Genomic DNA, 16,091 nt, shown 5'->3' with positions numbered 1-16,091 from the left:
AAAAATTAAATTCTTAAAACTAACCCAACTATCAAATGAAATATGTTCTATAAAGTGTAAAAAAAAAAGTCACTCTTGTGTAAACTTGAAGAAAATCACATGCGTCGATGTTCTATGATCATGACATTTTAAAACACTTGCACAGCGTGTTAAGTGATTACTCAAACAAGCCGATAAACTTTGAAAATGTCTAGACTTCGATTTTCCCATCCAAGAGGTTTACAATCTCTGTTGATCCAATAATCCAGGATTATGTATAAAACATTATGAAAATTGTTCTACTCACCATGGGAATCTGCACCTTTAGAGTCGCCGGACTTAAGAGTGTTTGTGGTATGAGAATGTCCACTTGTAAGAGGAAACCTGAAGTGAAATTTGGACTTCTCACTTGGAGTTGTTGGCGTTTTGGGCGGCTCATTGTGCACCAAATCTGTCATTGAGCTGAGAGAAACAAAAAAGAAATCAAGAATAATAACCACTTTTTAGCGAAAAAGAATATACTTTTTTTAACACGGCAGGTTGCACAGGGCCAAATGACATATTTATTAAATGTTTTTTTTTTCAATTATATCCCCAGACTTCCACATTCTTGAAGATTTTTTAAATATCTGTTACGGTATCTGTTTTTTACTAACAATATTAAAATTTTAAAATGCGTGGAAACCATAGTCAAATTTGATGTTGAAAATTTTTTTTAAAAAATGAACATAACTTACTTAGCAGTCAATTCATTTGCCAAAGCAATTGCAGTGTCCAACATTTTCTGATCATGGGCAGATATCAATTTTACTGAAGAAATGGCTTGTTTTTTCTTGGACAGTGTAGCCGTATCATTCAACCTAAAATAATTATTAAAATTTTACATTCTCCAGAAGTATGGCCGTATCAAAAAGAATGGGCTTACTATATTATTCTTTCGTAAAACTGAAATCTTCCATTATTTCTAGGTGATATTTATAAGGAACAAACAATTACATTTTTTTATTACATAAAAACATTACATATGTGCCAGAGAAATTCCTGTGTTTTCTAATTTATTGTGTTTATGTGCTTTTCAATATTTTTTATTTATTAAAACATAAATAAAAAAATTCAAAAGAACATAAAGCATAACAATGATAAGAACTAAATACCACTAATTCACTTTTTGTGATGTTTTTTGTTGATATTTTTTTATAAAACTCCATAGTTAATGATTATGATAAAATTATAAATAAACCAGTCTTGAAGATGCCTACTTAGGCGAAAGCGCTCGTTGGTCAAAATAATAAAAAGTAAAACTAAACCAAGAAGTTTCATTGATGAGATTATTTATAATTTTATCATAATCATCACTTTTTGTGGCAAGTTGGTAGAGATCAATTCATAATACCTAATTTAATAATACTGATGAAAATAATACTGAAAATATTATAAGGTTTATTTTATTATTTTGGATTTATATTATGTAACTGGTGAAAGTGTATTTGGTGTGATTAATTATGCACCATCAACTTCAAATTCATTTTATTTGAACATTCTATCCCTTCATTAATGTACTAGTTTTTAAAACATTGTGCATTTTGTTTTAATTAAAAATACATATTTGAAACCTTACTTGGCATTTAGTTCAACAATTTCGTTCCGCTGATTTATTACTTCGTGATCTTGATGATTGGAGCTAACTGCTCTGCTATTGAGTCCTCCCATACTACGGAACATGGATTCCATTTCATCAAGTAATGACTGACGAAAATCAGATGGTTTCTAAACAAGAGAAAAATCATAGGTATCAATTATTACATATTTATTAAAGTATAATTTTGTACTGCCTGAAGCCTAGCACCGTGTAACTTCATAATACCCATAATACTGGCATTTTATTAACAATCCTCAAGATTAAGTGATTACCTGGTCATCATCAGATATTTCTTGGTACTCATGGGGAGTTTCTGGGTCAATATCACCATCACAATCATTATTACAGTAGAAATCGTCATTCTTGGACTTAGTAGAATGATTACTATCGGTAGAATCTTTGCTACCTGGCCATTTAACCTGAAAAATATTTCAGTAAAGAAGAGTATCAGATAATTATTTGCAAAGGCATAATTTCAAATATCTATGATATAGCATTTTAAGAGACTACTAAAATATAAATATGACCTATGTCGAGTATGATGGAGCATTTACGCATATTTTATAAACATAGCTCATACCATTTCCATTTATGCAATTTTTTTTAAGCAGTAGAAAATTAATTGATGAACCTATTATTTACATATTTATTCACAATCTACAAGGTTACTTATTAAAAAAAACCAGTGTACAAAAAAGTTAATAAACTTGGCAAAAACATTACCTTGGATAAATGAGGCACAGAATCCAATTTGAAATTTCCAGTGTGTCTTCCTATAAATCAATAATCACAATGATATTTATTTCAATGACAAATCATAACAAAAGGTTATAAATTAATTTATGTAAAATTTCTTAATATTTTTCTTTATTTACTATTTTTTTTTCTCATGTATCTCTATAATAATGTATAAACTTATATGTATGTATATGTATGCGTGTATGTTTTCATATGTAAATTTTTTAAATATTTTTCTATGTACCATATACCTATGTTGGTACATTTCCTGATTTTTACTTATTATTGTATCTTTTAGCTTTTCTTATGTTATCTTTAATTTTAACCAAATTTACATACTCATGTTTCACTGCTGCACTTAAATGTAATTTATAAAATATGTAAAAGCCCATTGGGCGTGTAAATCAATAAATAAATAACAAGAAACCTTTTAAAAAAACAATCTTTTTTTATCTCTTATATAACATGAAACATAATTCACTAAACACAATTTGAGAAATCCTTTAAAAAAACTAAAAAAAAGTCAATTGTATTTAGCATTTTTTAGACTCATTTTGGTGTTTTCCTTCCTTGGGTATTGCAGGTAAAAGAATCATTGGGACTTAATTACCTTTCGTGGCCAGGAAACAGTCTAGATTTAAACTTAATTGAAAATCTATGGGCCATCATAATGGGGGAAAAAAATAAGGGAAAATTTCCAAAATCGGTTCAGGAGTTCAAAAACTTTATAGAAATATTTGGTAAAAGGAAACTTCTTTATGTACATCTACAAATTCATGCTGAGAAAAATAAAGTGTGATTAAGGCCAAAGGTGGTCAAAAAAACATTAAAATCAGTATAAATTAATTATTAAAAATTAAATAATACATCTTTTTTTTATATGCTTTAAGGTGTTTTATTTTAAAATTAGTGTTTCATTGAAGTAAAGTATACTTATATTAACAAATTACAACAGGGATGGAGAATACCTTAAAGCAGGGAATATGGAAGTATAGGCATTTACAGGGCTTATGACCTGTCATTGGCTGGTTTAGGTGGCCACTTTACACACTGTGTACCATTCACTATTTTGCCTATGTTTGAAAATCCATATTTCTTCAATTCTTCCATTTGTTGATTTTAGTGTTAAAAAGAAGATTAAAAATTGGGTTTTCAGGCATTGCCTTGTATTTGAAATAATTCAGTCAGATGAATCTCTTCACAAAAATAAAGGTTTCGGCTCTTTAACTTCACTAAAATAAATGGAAGAAATGTAGATGTTAAAACAAAGGCAAAATGGTGAGTGTTACAATGTGTAAAGTGGCCACTTAAACCAGTCAATGACAGGTCATAAGTCCTGTAAATGCTTAGACTTCCATGTTCTCTTCATTAAGATATTTTCCATCGCTATTGTAATTTGTTAATCTTAATGACTCCCGGGGGGTGAAATCCAGTCTTTTGTCTATAAACATTTGGACAAACTCTAATATTGTAGTATACTTATATGTTGCCTTTTATCCATAAAATTGAAAGATATATTGGAATATGCCGGAAACAGAAATAAATATCAAAATTGTATTTTTATACATTCTGCTCTTTATGATGTTCTTAATTACCTGTTTTTGTTTTTAAATTTTGAAATAGTTGTTTTTTTTTTTAATACTAAAACAAAAAAGATGTAAATAATACAAGGGTCAATTTCACTTTATGTAAATAAGCATTCGGCAAACTAACAAAAATGAATAAAATACACGAATGAGTAAAATATGTGTATGAGAAAACATGAATAAATTATTGCACGGTAACACTTCCAACGTTTTATTCTCCTGACGCCATATACGAGTACAAGTAGGCGCTGGGGTCTTTAGTCTCCCCGTTCGGATCATGTGTAATTGGATGCTTAGCGGGGGAAAGGTTGATGGCACATATTTATTTTAAAGAAAAACCTTTTCTTTTAATTGGATGTACTCACCGTGTGCAGTTTTGTCTTCAGTGCCTTGTATAAATTTTCTAGCTTCAGCTTTCCCAATTTGGTGATGAGGATTGGTCTCCCTTAGGAGAAAAGGGTGTGATAGAGAGTTCAGAGGTGTGTTGTTACCCCCGGTCAAATGAGATGGAGAATTGGGATTTATAAGTGGTATCTGCTCTAAATCTTCAGAAGGCTTGTAAGGTGTAACAACCTGTCTTGGTAGGTTATTAATCTAAAAAAAACATAAATTGAATCCATCTTACCTTTTTAATTACATAAATATGTCAATCGAAGCTAGACTGGCAGTGCACAGCGGAGTTTTAGTCCCAACACTCATGTATGGAAGTGAAACATGGAATTGGCAGAAGGATGAAAGCAGTGTGAATGTGGTCAAAATCAGGATTCTTCAGATCTTTATATTGATGAATGCGATTTCTGCTATTTCTGCGATAATACGCAAGCTGATTTATTCAATCTGTGTTGACTGTAAGTGAACTATTTACATACTGCGGAAGTATGAATACTGCAAGACCTTAGTGTGTTTGGTGTTACGTAATATATTGTCTTATATCAAAGCTACTCACTTCGAGAAAAGATACATCGCCAAAGAAAGCTCCATCCAAACCAACATGTCCAGTATGTTTAACGCCTTGGGGCGCTGATATCATGTCACTGCGGAGTCTCCTTTTTGTGGAAGATTCCTTATCACGGATCAGCGAGTTCCTGATACTAGTGCCCGCCCCTTCGCTCGATGATCGGATAAAAGCATTCTGGAAAAAATATTATATCAAAAAAAAATTAAGATTTATTTTCATAATATATGCATTTTAAAATGTGAAATCCAAGCATATTTAAAAGTTTACCTGATTAGAGGGTAGGCTAGTTCCAAGATAAGAAACAACATTTTGTGGGTTGAATAAGCCAGTAGTGCCATTATTTAGTATTCCCTTCCACTGTGTAGCACTTGGATGACTACTAAAACAATTTTATAAAATTCTAAATATTTTAATATGTACATTGGCCAATAAATGTTTGTCGCAGGAGGTAATATTAGTACACGATAGAGTTCAGGTGTCGACCCTTATGTCAGGGAGTGAAGTAGGAATTGGAAAAACAAGGATAATAGTAGGCTGAATGCTGTCAAATGCAATCTATCAGGCGAATGTGCGGTAAAACTGTATGATAGGTACACAAATATCAAGATCAGTGCATTAGGCTGAGGCTGAGACAAGCATTATCGACAAAATCAAATAAAGGAGTACTGCATTGGTTTGGACATGTAGAGTGAATGGACAGCGAAAGAATGTCGCAGGGTAAAATTAGATAACTTCAAAATCAGCATTTGTAGTTACCCACTAAAAACACATATTTTTTATCTTCATCCATAAATGCTACAAATAGACAATTGTGATGCATTAAAATCATCGTATATGATTTTAAAGAATCACAACTTGTCTATTTGCAGCATTCATTGATGAAGATACAAATATGTGTTTTTAGTGGGTAACTCAAAAATGCTGATTTTTAAGTTACCCAGTAATAAAGATATATTATTAAATAAACAAACAAAGAAAGAAGATGATTGCTAAAGTATGTCTGGAATGGAATATTTTTGTGTCAAATATATTCTTTGATAATAAGAAAATCCACCAGGAAAAGATCAAAGGCAAGGACTGTATGCAGAGAAAAGCGGCATTCTATCCTCTCTGCCTATTACATACACACCCCTATATTCAGAACCTTTATTGGGTCTCGGGTATTTTGTTGTTGAAAATGTTATGATCAATAAGTAGTTAATAAGGCAAAATGGTAAATACCAGCTGTTGGAATACATTAAAAATATATATATATTTTAAGCATTAAAAACTAAACAAACTTACCCTTTATCGAGGACTGTAATAATATCACCTCCTTTGCAAATTAACTGATCACTTCTCTTAACATTTGGATCGTATTCACTTGCAGATATAGTCTGGACCTATATTAAAATTAGGGAAATATGGAATTTATCAAAATGTAATATATAAGTACTTTTGTCAAATTTAATTAAAATTTTCATCAGAATTTAATAATAATTTCTCAATTTTATGCAATAGAGACGGAAAACATTTTCGCCTGAAAAACAGCCTGTCTTTAAGCTTTTGGACATACTCAAAACATTGTGAATAAAAATATACCTAAAAGTACAAAAAAAAGTTAATTTCTTTCTTATATAAAACATGATCAGTTAAAGTATCGCATGGTGAACTAACCTGTTCTGGTTTGCAATCTGGAAGTATATAAATTATTTCTGAAAACTTTGGCCTATTAGTGGGCTCATGATCCCAACATTTTTGCATCAATGCAAAGTATTCTCGTGGGCAACATTCTGGCTGTTCTAAACGCTAAAACAATACATAAAACAAAAGTTAAATTGCAATCCTAAACTGCTGAATAAGATCTGTGGTATATCAAAGAAAGGATGACTACAAAATTAACAAATATCTTTATTTATTTATTATGGATAACTTATATAGCGCCATTTACGTAATAAAATACCTCAAGGGCGCTTTACATGGTGGTTTTATTGTTAAGTTGATTTAATTGAAGCTTTTAAATTTGTAATTTAATTAAAATAATTTATTTTGTTGTCGTGTGCTACGGATTTATTCAAATGATTTAGAGAACAAGTGGGTTTTAAGCTTTTTCCGAAACATCACTTCACTTTCACAGCCTATCACCTCTGCTGGGAGAGCATTCCATGCCATAGGGCCTGCGACCGCAAATGCGCGTTCACTAAATTTAGTGCGCTGTTTGCGTAGAGGTATAATAACTTTTCCTCTCGCCGAAGACGTAGCTGATCTAAGCGTGAGACGCCTGTCAGCTAGTTCATCTGGAATGCATAGTTCCCTTAGATATTCCGGAGCCGAGTTGTGCAGTGACTTATACATAAGCCAACAGAGTTTGTATTCGACCCTCTGTGGAAAACGTAGCCAGTGTAGTTCCCGAAGTAGTGGAGTGATATGACTGAACTTAGAGATTCCGAAAATAAGTCTCGCTGCGGCATTCAATACAGATTGTAGGCGAGTCATTTTGTTCATTGGTAGACCTGCATAGATACCATTACAATAATCGACTCTAGACACTACAAACGCATTTATTAATTGACGGGCGGCATCAACCGGCAAATTTTTGCGTATGCATTTAATTTGTCTCAGCTGCTAGAAGCATGAACTTATCGTTCTACTAATTTGAGCGTCAAGAGATAGGTCAGAATTGAGTAAAACTCCCAGTAGTTTAACGGTGGGTAAAGCGGTACTCCCTACATTAGGTAGAGCCGTATCCTGGATCAAATTCTGTCGTCTGGCTGAAGTCACCCCTGAAGCCACCCACAGTTGTTCAGTCTTTGTTAAAATGTAAAAAATGATAGTTTACTTGATAATTAGGAGCATCTATGGCGACCAGTATTTGATGCCCAGAAAAGGCTGCCCAAGGTTGAAATCCATAGGAAAACATCTCCCACAATGTAACAGCATATGCCCATACATCACTTGCAGATGTGAAGCGTAAATAACTGATGCATTCGGGAGCACACCTGAAATCGATAAATCTCAAGATAATAAATAAATACATATTTTTTCCGCTAAAATTTAATTATGTAAGGAAATATTTCAATAATACATTTTCGAGGGAAAAAATGTGAAGTATGAATTTTATGATTTAATGCATTAAGATAGAGGCTGAAAGGACCAACCAAAGACTATCCTTAACTTAGATGTATTTATTAAAAAGGGTCAATGTAAATTCGAATTGCAGTTGTGAAAATGTAAGTATATTCCGTGCAGTGTTAATTAAGTAACATGTAACAAAATATTTATACTTACCAAGCAATAGGTAATTTAAGATTAACATTAAAGTTGGTCTGATAGTAATCTTTCCCGACACCGAGTGCCCTTGAAAGGCCAAAGTCAGAAATCTTCACTTTGTTCTTTGAGAACACCAAAACATTGCGAGCAGCCAAATCTCTGAAAAAACCCAATATGAAATCTTTATAAATTTTCATTATTTACATCATCGATGAAGGTTAACATAAAGATCTGATGTCTCGCGAGAAACCTACTTGCACGGCGCAGTTTTAAACTCGGTTAGTCTTAGATTATACTGTAGTCTATAAACGTGAAAACACTACAATTAATTAATGACATGAATCATATTTTTATATTGAAAAACAGAACTTCAAGGTTTATTTTCAAATTTAAGAATTTGGCATAACTTATTAAAAGTTTTTTTTTTTATTTATATCACTACAGAGATGGGTAGAATTTTTGTTTCAAGATTATGGATATTCGAGCGTTTACAGGGCTTATGACCTGTCATAGGTTGGGTTCAAGTGGCCACTTTTATGTAGATACTACAACATTCCCCATTCCGCTTATTAGCGAATATCCATATCGGTGACATTTTTGGTTTTTGTATATATGTCATGAAACAAGGAAAGCTTTCGCTAGCGCGTTTGGAGCGCCATCTATGTATTTGATATTGAGGTTGAGTATTAAAGCAAATTACTTTATTTATGTAGCTAAGACTCTATCCGAGTTAAATTAATTACTAGTAATCGCCTGCAGATGACTCTGCAATTTATTTTACTTAATTTTTTGACCAGATCTTGTTTACACAATATTATTTTTGGTATGTGTATATATATTTACATATTTATACACATACCAAAATATGTAAATATATGTACACATACCAAAAATAATATTGTATTAAAAGTTTATTACAAAAATATTAATGATTAGATAAATAGTTTAGCGGTTTTCTTTTCATCAAACCAAATTTACAAATACGTTTAAACCTTATCTAACCACTTTAAGAAGTACATAGATATTTTTAATGTAATCCACAATTATTTTAGTTCTATGACAATTATCATCATCTAATATAGTATTTACAACACCAAAATCATTTATTAATCTAATTAAATAATTTACTTATTAATTTTATTTTAAAAACTTCTTCCTTTTATTTAGAATAAAAAAACTAGTAACAGGTGTGGATGATTCGTTACCCCACTTTGTCTAAATAAAATATTAATGTTTGATATCATACCTGTGTATGAGACGTTTGTTCTCAAGATAAGACATTCCTTCACATATCTGAAGAGCAAATTCGCACAATGTCAATACTGGGAAACTGGAGCGAAGTGAAACTTCTTTGAGGCATTCCAGTAAAGATCGTAATGGAGCTAACTCGGTTACCTACAATTGTATAAGGAAGCGCGTGTATTAAGCATTATAATTGTACAACATTGTATTGAAAATAATTATGTATTCCAAGGTAACACAAAAAAATAACATCTGAGTTAAATTTTATAACCAAGGCAGGAAACAATTCAACAACTTATTTAAAATCAGCATTACATCAACAATTTAGATAAACATTTAAGTTTCAAATAAAATATTTTTTAAACTATATTTCATGTTACCCAGGACTTTGTGTAAAAAGTATCAACATACATGGCAAATGATGACCAATGCATTTCCCTATAAACCAATTGAAGGGTGCAGGGGAAAAACAGTGTTTACCCAAATTTATATGAACTCGAAATATGAATGGCATCTTGCGGCCGTCATATGGTGCTACTAATAATAAAGTATTAAAATGTGAATATTAAATAATCACACAACTATGGTCATTAAAAAATATGCAGCCTAGTTAAGAACAAGCAATATTCGCAGGTTACATGTTAAGTACGGGGAATGTTTCTTAAAATACATATAGCAAGAATTGGGGAATATTTTGAACAGCATGATGTGACTGATGTTAATCAATCATTGATATGTAAATGGACTTAATATTTACTAAAACAATAAAAACCATTATGCCCATTTTTATTGAGGCCGATAAGGGGAAAATAAACTGGAATATATATATATATAGATAGGTAACATTACCAATCTGCGTGATAAAAAATTGATTAAAAAAAGTGGGAAAAAAACCTTCTGACCCACCCATTTGAATGAAACCTGCAAAGTTCTGGCGGCCAAGCCAAGCTTCCCGTTGCCCAATTCAAATCAGCAAATTATACAACCGCACCTTATATAATAAACATTATTTGACCAGAATGTGAACCACTGAACTACTCACCACCGCTAGCATTTCGGCAGAATTTAGCAAAACATTCAATTATTCTTAACATTAAAATGTAAACCTTCCCCATTCTTAACTTGTTTTGTGTAAACATTTCTTGTTATTAACATGTAAAGTTTTACTCTGTTTAATTTATATTTTTAATCAATTGTAATTAATACTTTTAAAAAAATCATATAACAGAAATCAGTAAACAAATGTCTTCATATAATTAAACCAATTTCATTATTCTTGTATTTCATTACCATCATAATTTTATAATGAATCAAAGCATGAAGTGATTTTCTAAAGAATCGTGTTCTTGTGATAAGTCCTGTTATTTCCCTGCACCCATTGCAAACATTGGTGCAGATGAGAGAAAGACAAAAGAACACATTCGGCACATAGTTATAACATGGTAAACATAAAGTAGCATATCTTTCACCTCAAAAGCGCGACCTCAGGGGCAAATAATAAATAATAACAAAAAGAAAAATTAATAAAAATATGAAATGATAAATAAAGGCTTATAATAATTATCAAATATTAACACATAACACACGCAACACACGCAAACATCGCATCTGAAACAGTATGATTAACAAACAAAGAAATAATACCGCTCAGCAATTTTCAAATGGAAATGATACACACTTAGAAAAAACACCACCAGTTAAAATCTGTTCCACTTATTATGTTTTATTGCATTTGTACAAGTACATATTTGAAGTTGGAAAATAAAACGTAAACATTCCATTTCGGTGACTAACGCATGAGCTCATTGGAACAGCAAAACATTTCTGCTTTATTTATGAATAGTCAGTATTATACATAGCTGTAAATGTCAGACTTATCAGTGGACTTAGAATAACATTATGATAGTTAATTAACCAGAACTCGGTAAATACATTTAAATATAAATTTTAGCACGAGACTTTATATCAAAATTAAAAAGAGGAACTATAAGTTAGAAATACACTATGGCTTTGTGCAAAAGAAAAAACTAAATAAACTTCAAAAATTAAGTTTCACGGACTTCTTTATGAACAAAAAGAAAACGAATATGTTAATCAATTGAAATATTAACATATTTAACAAAATAATTATGATTCTATCTTTTGTCAATTGCTATGATACTTTATGTACTTTTTAACTATATTTTTAGTTATATTGATAAACAATGCAATCAAAATGCTTCATAAAGTACCATAATATGTGGAATCTTTATATATGTACATTTAACCTTTCCGTGCCTTAGTGTGAAAAATTTCCAGAGGGGGTACTAGGAATACCCCAACTAAAATGCTATAAATATGACTTTGAAAAAAATAATCTTATGTCATTATGATTGCCATGGTAGTGTTTATGAAACTATTTAATAATATTTCGAGTTTTCTTCAAAATTCATAAAATACAGTTGCGAAAGGATGCTAAATAACAAAGCCCTCCACTCGCTGTGAACTTGAACAGCACTGATCTAAAGTCACGCCACTACCAACGCATCGAAGATTAATAAACTGCGGGGCGAACGAATTGTAGCGCTTACTGTTTGCGCGGGGAAAAGCAAATAAAAATGTAAATTGTGATTAAAAGAATCAGAATCAGAAAAATATTTTAATAATTCTGATACATTCTTAACATTAAGGGGTAGGTTTTATGCAAAAAGTCTAATCAATATGATGATTAACAAAAGAATAGTTATTGCCCCTATTAGCTGCCTCTTTAGACCAGTGTGAGTCCAATCAGATTTATTTTATTTGTGGTGTAGTGGTTCATTAGACTACCCACGCACAGGAACCCAGAATTGATTTTTGACAAAATACTCATATTTAATGCAAATATTTTTTTATTGAAATTATGTAGATTTTTAGTAGTCTTCGAAGCATAAGATTCATAATCTTTACTTCCAACTGTAGCGCTCGATGCACTATTAAGCGGGAAAAAGAGGATACATATTTTAGAAAACCATTTTGCTTTTTCCGATGTTATTTCAAAATAAGTACAGTTCATTAAAATCTTTAATAAACTTTGCTTATGTGTGAGTAACAAAAAGTTTTTTATATATAAATCATTCATATGTGCATGATTACACAAGCAAAAATTGTACATTAACTTGGCTCACTGATAGCTACTAGACATAGACATTAACTGACGTATAACAAATAAACATGTTACTGCCTTACCAATCACACCTCATATTTAACAAATATTGCGTTGCCCTCGACAACTCGAAATAAAGACAGCAAATCACGATGCACATGAAAACATTAATGTAAGAAAGATATATGTATGGTGGGAAAACTTGTAAGCATAAAAAAACATTTTACAGGAGAGCCAAAACAATGTTTAAAAATATAATTATAAATTTGTGACTGGTGAATAATTTGAGGATTTTCTGTTGACCAGAACGGACTATTTTGTTTATTGACATATCCATTTAAATGGAAATGCACCTTTTCACTAATTATGATTTTTCATGAAAATTATGGTTTTCAAGAGCAAACTGTAACATCATATTGGCACATGTACGGCATCGTAAATGGCCATGTGAAAGAAGCTATTGTGTTAACTGGATTTCAAATGGACGCAAATGAAAATCTTCATGCATAATTTCCCACAAAGTAGCTGTCTTAAGTCCAATTTCTCAAGCAAGGTATTGAATAAGTGGATGGATTGTTTTGAAAACTTTCTAGAACAGCAGCAATATTTGCAGCTGATCTTCTCGTACGTTGTGGCCCAGCCTTGTGTTTATCTGCTACAGAGCCTCTTTCTTCGAAATCTTTCATTTAACGATAAACACTGGGTTTTGATGGCACATTATTTTTACCCAAAATTCCACATCATTTTTCTAGTCGTCACAACAACTTTACTGATGATTAATTTTGAAGAAATGTTTTTACAATTAAAACACATTGGTTTATAGAGTATTTTCCCGTACACATATTTCACGACTGACAAATATGAACTGTCAAAATTCCTGTTTACCAAAATGGCGGCCAAAGTAGTAAACCCTCCAGGCGAGAACACCCTGTATTTGACAAAAGTGCATGCATCTTTGTTAAATATATTCACTATAACTAGGCGTACGAGCTTATAAATATGTTTTCAAACATTGTTTTGGCTCTCCTGTAAAATTGTTTTCTGTATTTATACTCAAGTCCTCTCACCATAGATATATTTTCTTAGCTTATATTTTTCTGTAACTTGTTACCATAGTAACAAGACAGTCTGTCAGTTTATTACTAATGTACTTTAAAAACATTGTTCAATAAATTGGATTGTATTTACGAATGAAACGATATGTAGCTTCTGTTTTTCAGTTACAGTATAATGAAAGCATTTTCTCATTACACTTGATGTCATTTTTCTGTGTACAATTACGGCTAAACCTGATGACAGTCCATCAAGAGAATGAAGGCAAGGTAGGCATTAAAATGTCATTTTATTAATGCTCGGTCTATTCAATTATACGTCATTGGTATTAGATATACGAAGCGGAATTAAAAAAACAATATTTAATCACTACGCAACCGCCTAATATTTCATTGCTGACTTATAAATTACGCTTTTTTACATTTGTGTATGTGCACGTGCGCGTGTGTATGTGTGAAATAAAAAAGGAAATCTTATTGATACTGGTAAATGTTTCACATTTCTTTTTTAGACTAAAATAAGCGATACTTGGTGAAGAAGCATAGATGACAAAATCTTCATGTTTTAATTTGAAAACAGTTATCTTCAAATTGTCAGAATATATATTGTAGAATGTATATATGATTAGGCATAATATACATTTTGGTAAATTAGTAAGTAATAAAATAACATTTTTTGGTTTGTGTACCTGCACACAAATCTGGATTTTCTCTCAAGACGGGAGTAGGTATATATTTTTATTTATATCCCTACCGAGATGAGGTAGAATTTTTTCAAATTCAAGATTCAGGATTAGCCAATGACAGGTCATAAGCCCTGTAAACGCTCGAATATCCATAATCCTGAATCTTGAATTTGAAAAAATTCTACCTCATCTCTGTAGGGATATAAATAAAAATAGTAATAAAATAGTTTAACATTTGTAAAAAAGGAAATACCAGCAGTATACCGACTGTAAATATCTGCATACAGATGTGATAAATAGACAATTTGATTGTGAATATTACAATGGTTATCATTGTTCTTCTTAATGTGATGTTGAGAATTTTAAAGATGAAACATTTATAATAATTATGGTGAACGTGCGAGTAATACTGGAATTTACTAACATGAGAAAATGTTAACAGAGTGAGTAATGAGGGATATAAGTCAATTTTAACAGTTCCACACTCACTCAACCGAGTTCAATTGTCTTTTAGCAGCTTTATGATCCATATTATGGAAACACCCATTTTATTGTTTTTTTTTATTTTTCATTAGTATAAACAAAATGTTTAGACCTAACTAATGTTGTGTTTCAGCATTTAAGTTGTAGAATAACATGATTAAATTAACAATAGATAATTAACACTTGTTTTAATAAAAAGTATAGAAGTTTATTTTATAATGATAAACATAACCACCAAATTTGTGTGCGCTGACAGTTTTTTTTTATTTGTGTTAACAAAAAATCATCATGTTAACCTTAGTCTAGTCATTTTATGTAAAAAAAACAAAAGTCATAAATGTTTGGAAGCCATTTTACCAACAACTGTTTAAATGTCGCTTAAGTTCCTCTGGCTCTCAGCGCCTTAAAGAATAGTGGTCATAAAAATAAATGTGTTAATTATTTACCTTTAATCTAACTAATACACTTCGAAATCAGATAGATACATAAAAAACACTTTCTGACCCATCAGAGAAAATAAAAAAATATTTACATTTAAAACTGAAAAAAAATAAAATATATATTAACCTAGCTAGACCGAAGGCGGCGATTTCGAGAGACCGATTTTAATTCGATAACTCGAGCATTATTAAAGCTATTTTTATATTTTTTGTAATCGTGAAAATAGCACAAAGAAGCATTTTTCTGTTTTAGTTTTTAAATTTTCAAATCGTTTAATATTAAAACAAAAAAAAGACATAAATAATACAAGGGTCGATTTCAATTTATGCATTCGGCAAACTAACACAAATTAATAAAATACACAAATGAGTAAAATATGTATACGTGAAAACGTATATTATTGCACCATCATAAACACTTCCAACTTTTCATTCTCATGACACTATATACAAGTAGGCGCTGGGGTCGTTTGGTCCCCCCGTTCGAATCATGTGTAATTTTTGGATGCTTAGTGAGGGAAAGGTTAATTTGTATATCTTGTCGTTTACGCTATTGGTAATAATAACTACGCAATTTAGTTAAGATAAATGATTAATTTCTATAAATAATTAATCCATTAAATAAAAATATAGATAATATAAAAGCAGAATGAACGAACCATCATCAGAGCATCAGGAGTTAGTACAACTCCGTACAAAGGAACGATGCTCTTGTGGTCAATACTGTGCATAATTTCTGCTTCTATTAGAAATCCTTCTGAATCTGTACTCATTCTTTCTCGGCTCAAACACTTGATAGCCACTTGTATCTGGAATGTAATATAATTTATTTTATTTAGATGTACAAAATATAAAATTAAGCAACTAGTTATACCTTAACTAGTAAATATTATATTCACAAAAGTAAACAAATTA

General features: G+C 31.0%; 1 protein-coding gene across 2 annotated transcripts in view; it reads right to left on the bottom strand.

The window, feature by feature from the left end:
• Positions 1–16,091, bottom strand: part of Ack-like (activated Cdc42 kinase-like) — a 42,697-nt gene that overhangs the window by 13,875 nt on the left and 12,731 nt on the right. For both annotated transcript variants that reach the window (XM_088239229.1, XM_088239228.1), the window contains exons 5-18: positions 15,836–15,985; positions 9,396–9,544; positions 8,168–8,308; positions 7,719–7,878; positions 6,557–6,688; positions 6,185–6,282; positions 5,168–5,279; positions 4,889–5,074; positions 4,308–4,536; positions 2,342–2,391; positions 1,891–2,037; positions 1,598–1,746; positions 717–839; positions 287–441 (exon numbers count right to left, since the gene is read on the bottom strand). In XM_088239229.1, coding sequence (XP_088095355.1) covers positions 287–441; positions 717–839; positions 1,598–1,746; positions 1,891–2,037; positions 2,342–2,391; positions 4,308–4,536; positions 4,889–5,074; positions 5,168–5,279; positions 6,185–6,282; positions 6,557–6,688; positions 7,719–7,878; positions 8,168–8,308; positions 9,396–9,544; positions 15,836–15,985 — 1,981 coding nt within the window. The remainder of the gene's footprint in view (positions 1–286; positions 442–716; positions 840–1,597; positions 1,747–1,890; positions 2,038–2,341; positions 2,392–4,307; positions 4,537–4,888; positions 5,075–5,167; positions 5,280–6,184; positions 6,283–6,556; positions 6,689–7,718; positions 7,879–8,167; positions 8,309–9,395; positions 9,545–15,835; positions 15,986–16,091) is intronic.

Source organism: Micrasema longulum, unplaced genomic scaffold, assembly GCF_059751315.1.
Source record: "Micrasema longulum isolate JH-2025_06_02 unplaced genomic scaffold, ASM5975131v1 h1tg002097l, whole genome shotgun sequence".
NCBI classification, from domain to species: Eukaryota; Metazoa; Arthropoda; class Insecta; order Trichoptera; family Brachycentridae; genus Micrasema; species Micrasema longulum.
This window is presented reverse-complemented; position numbering and strand designations above follow the sequence as displayed.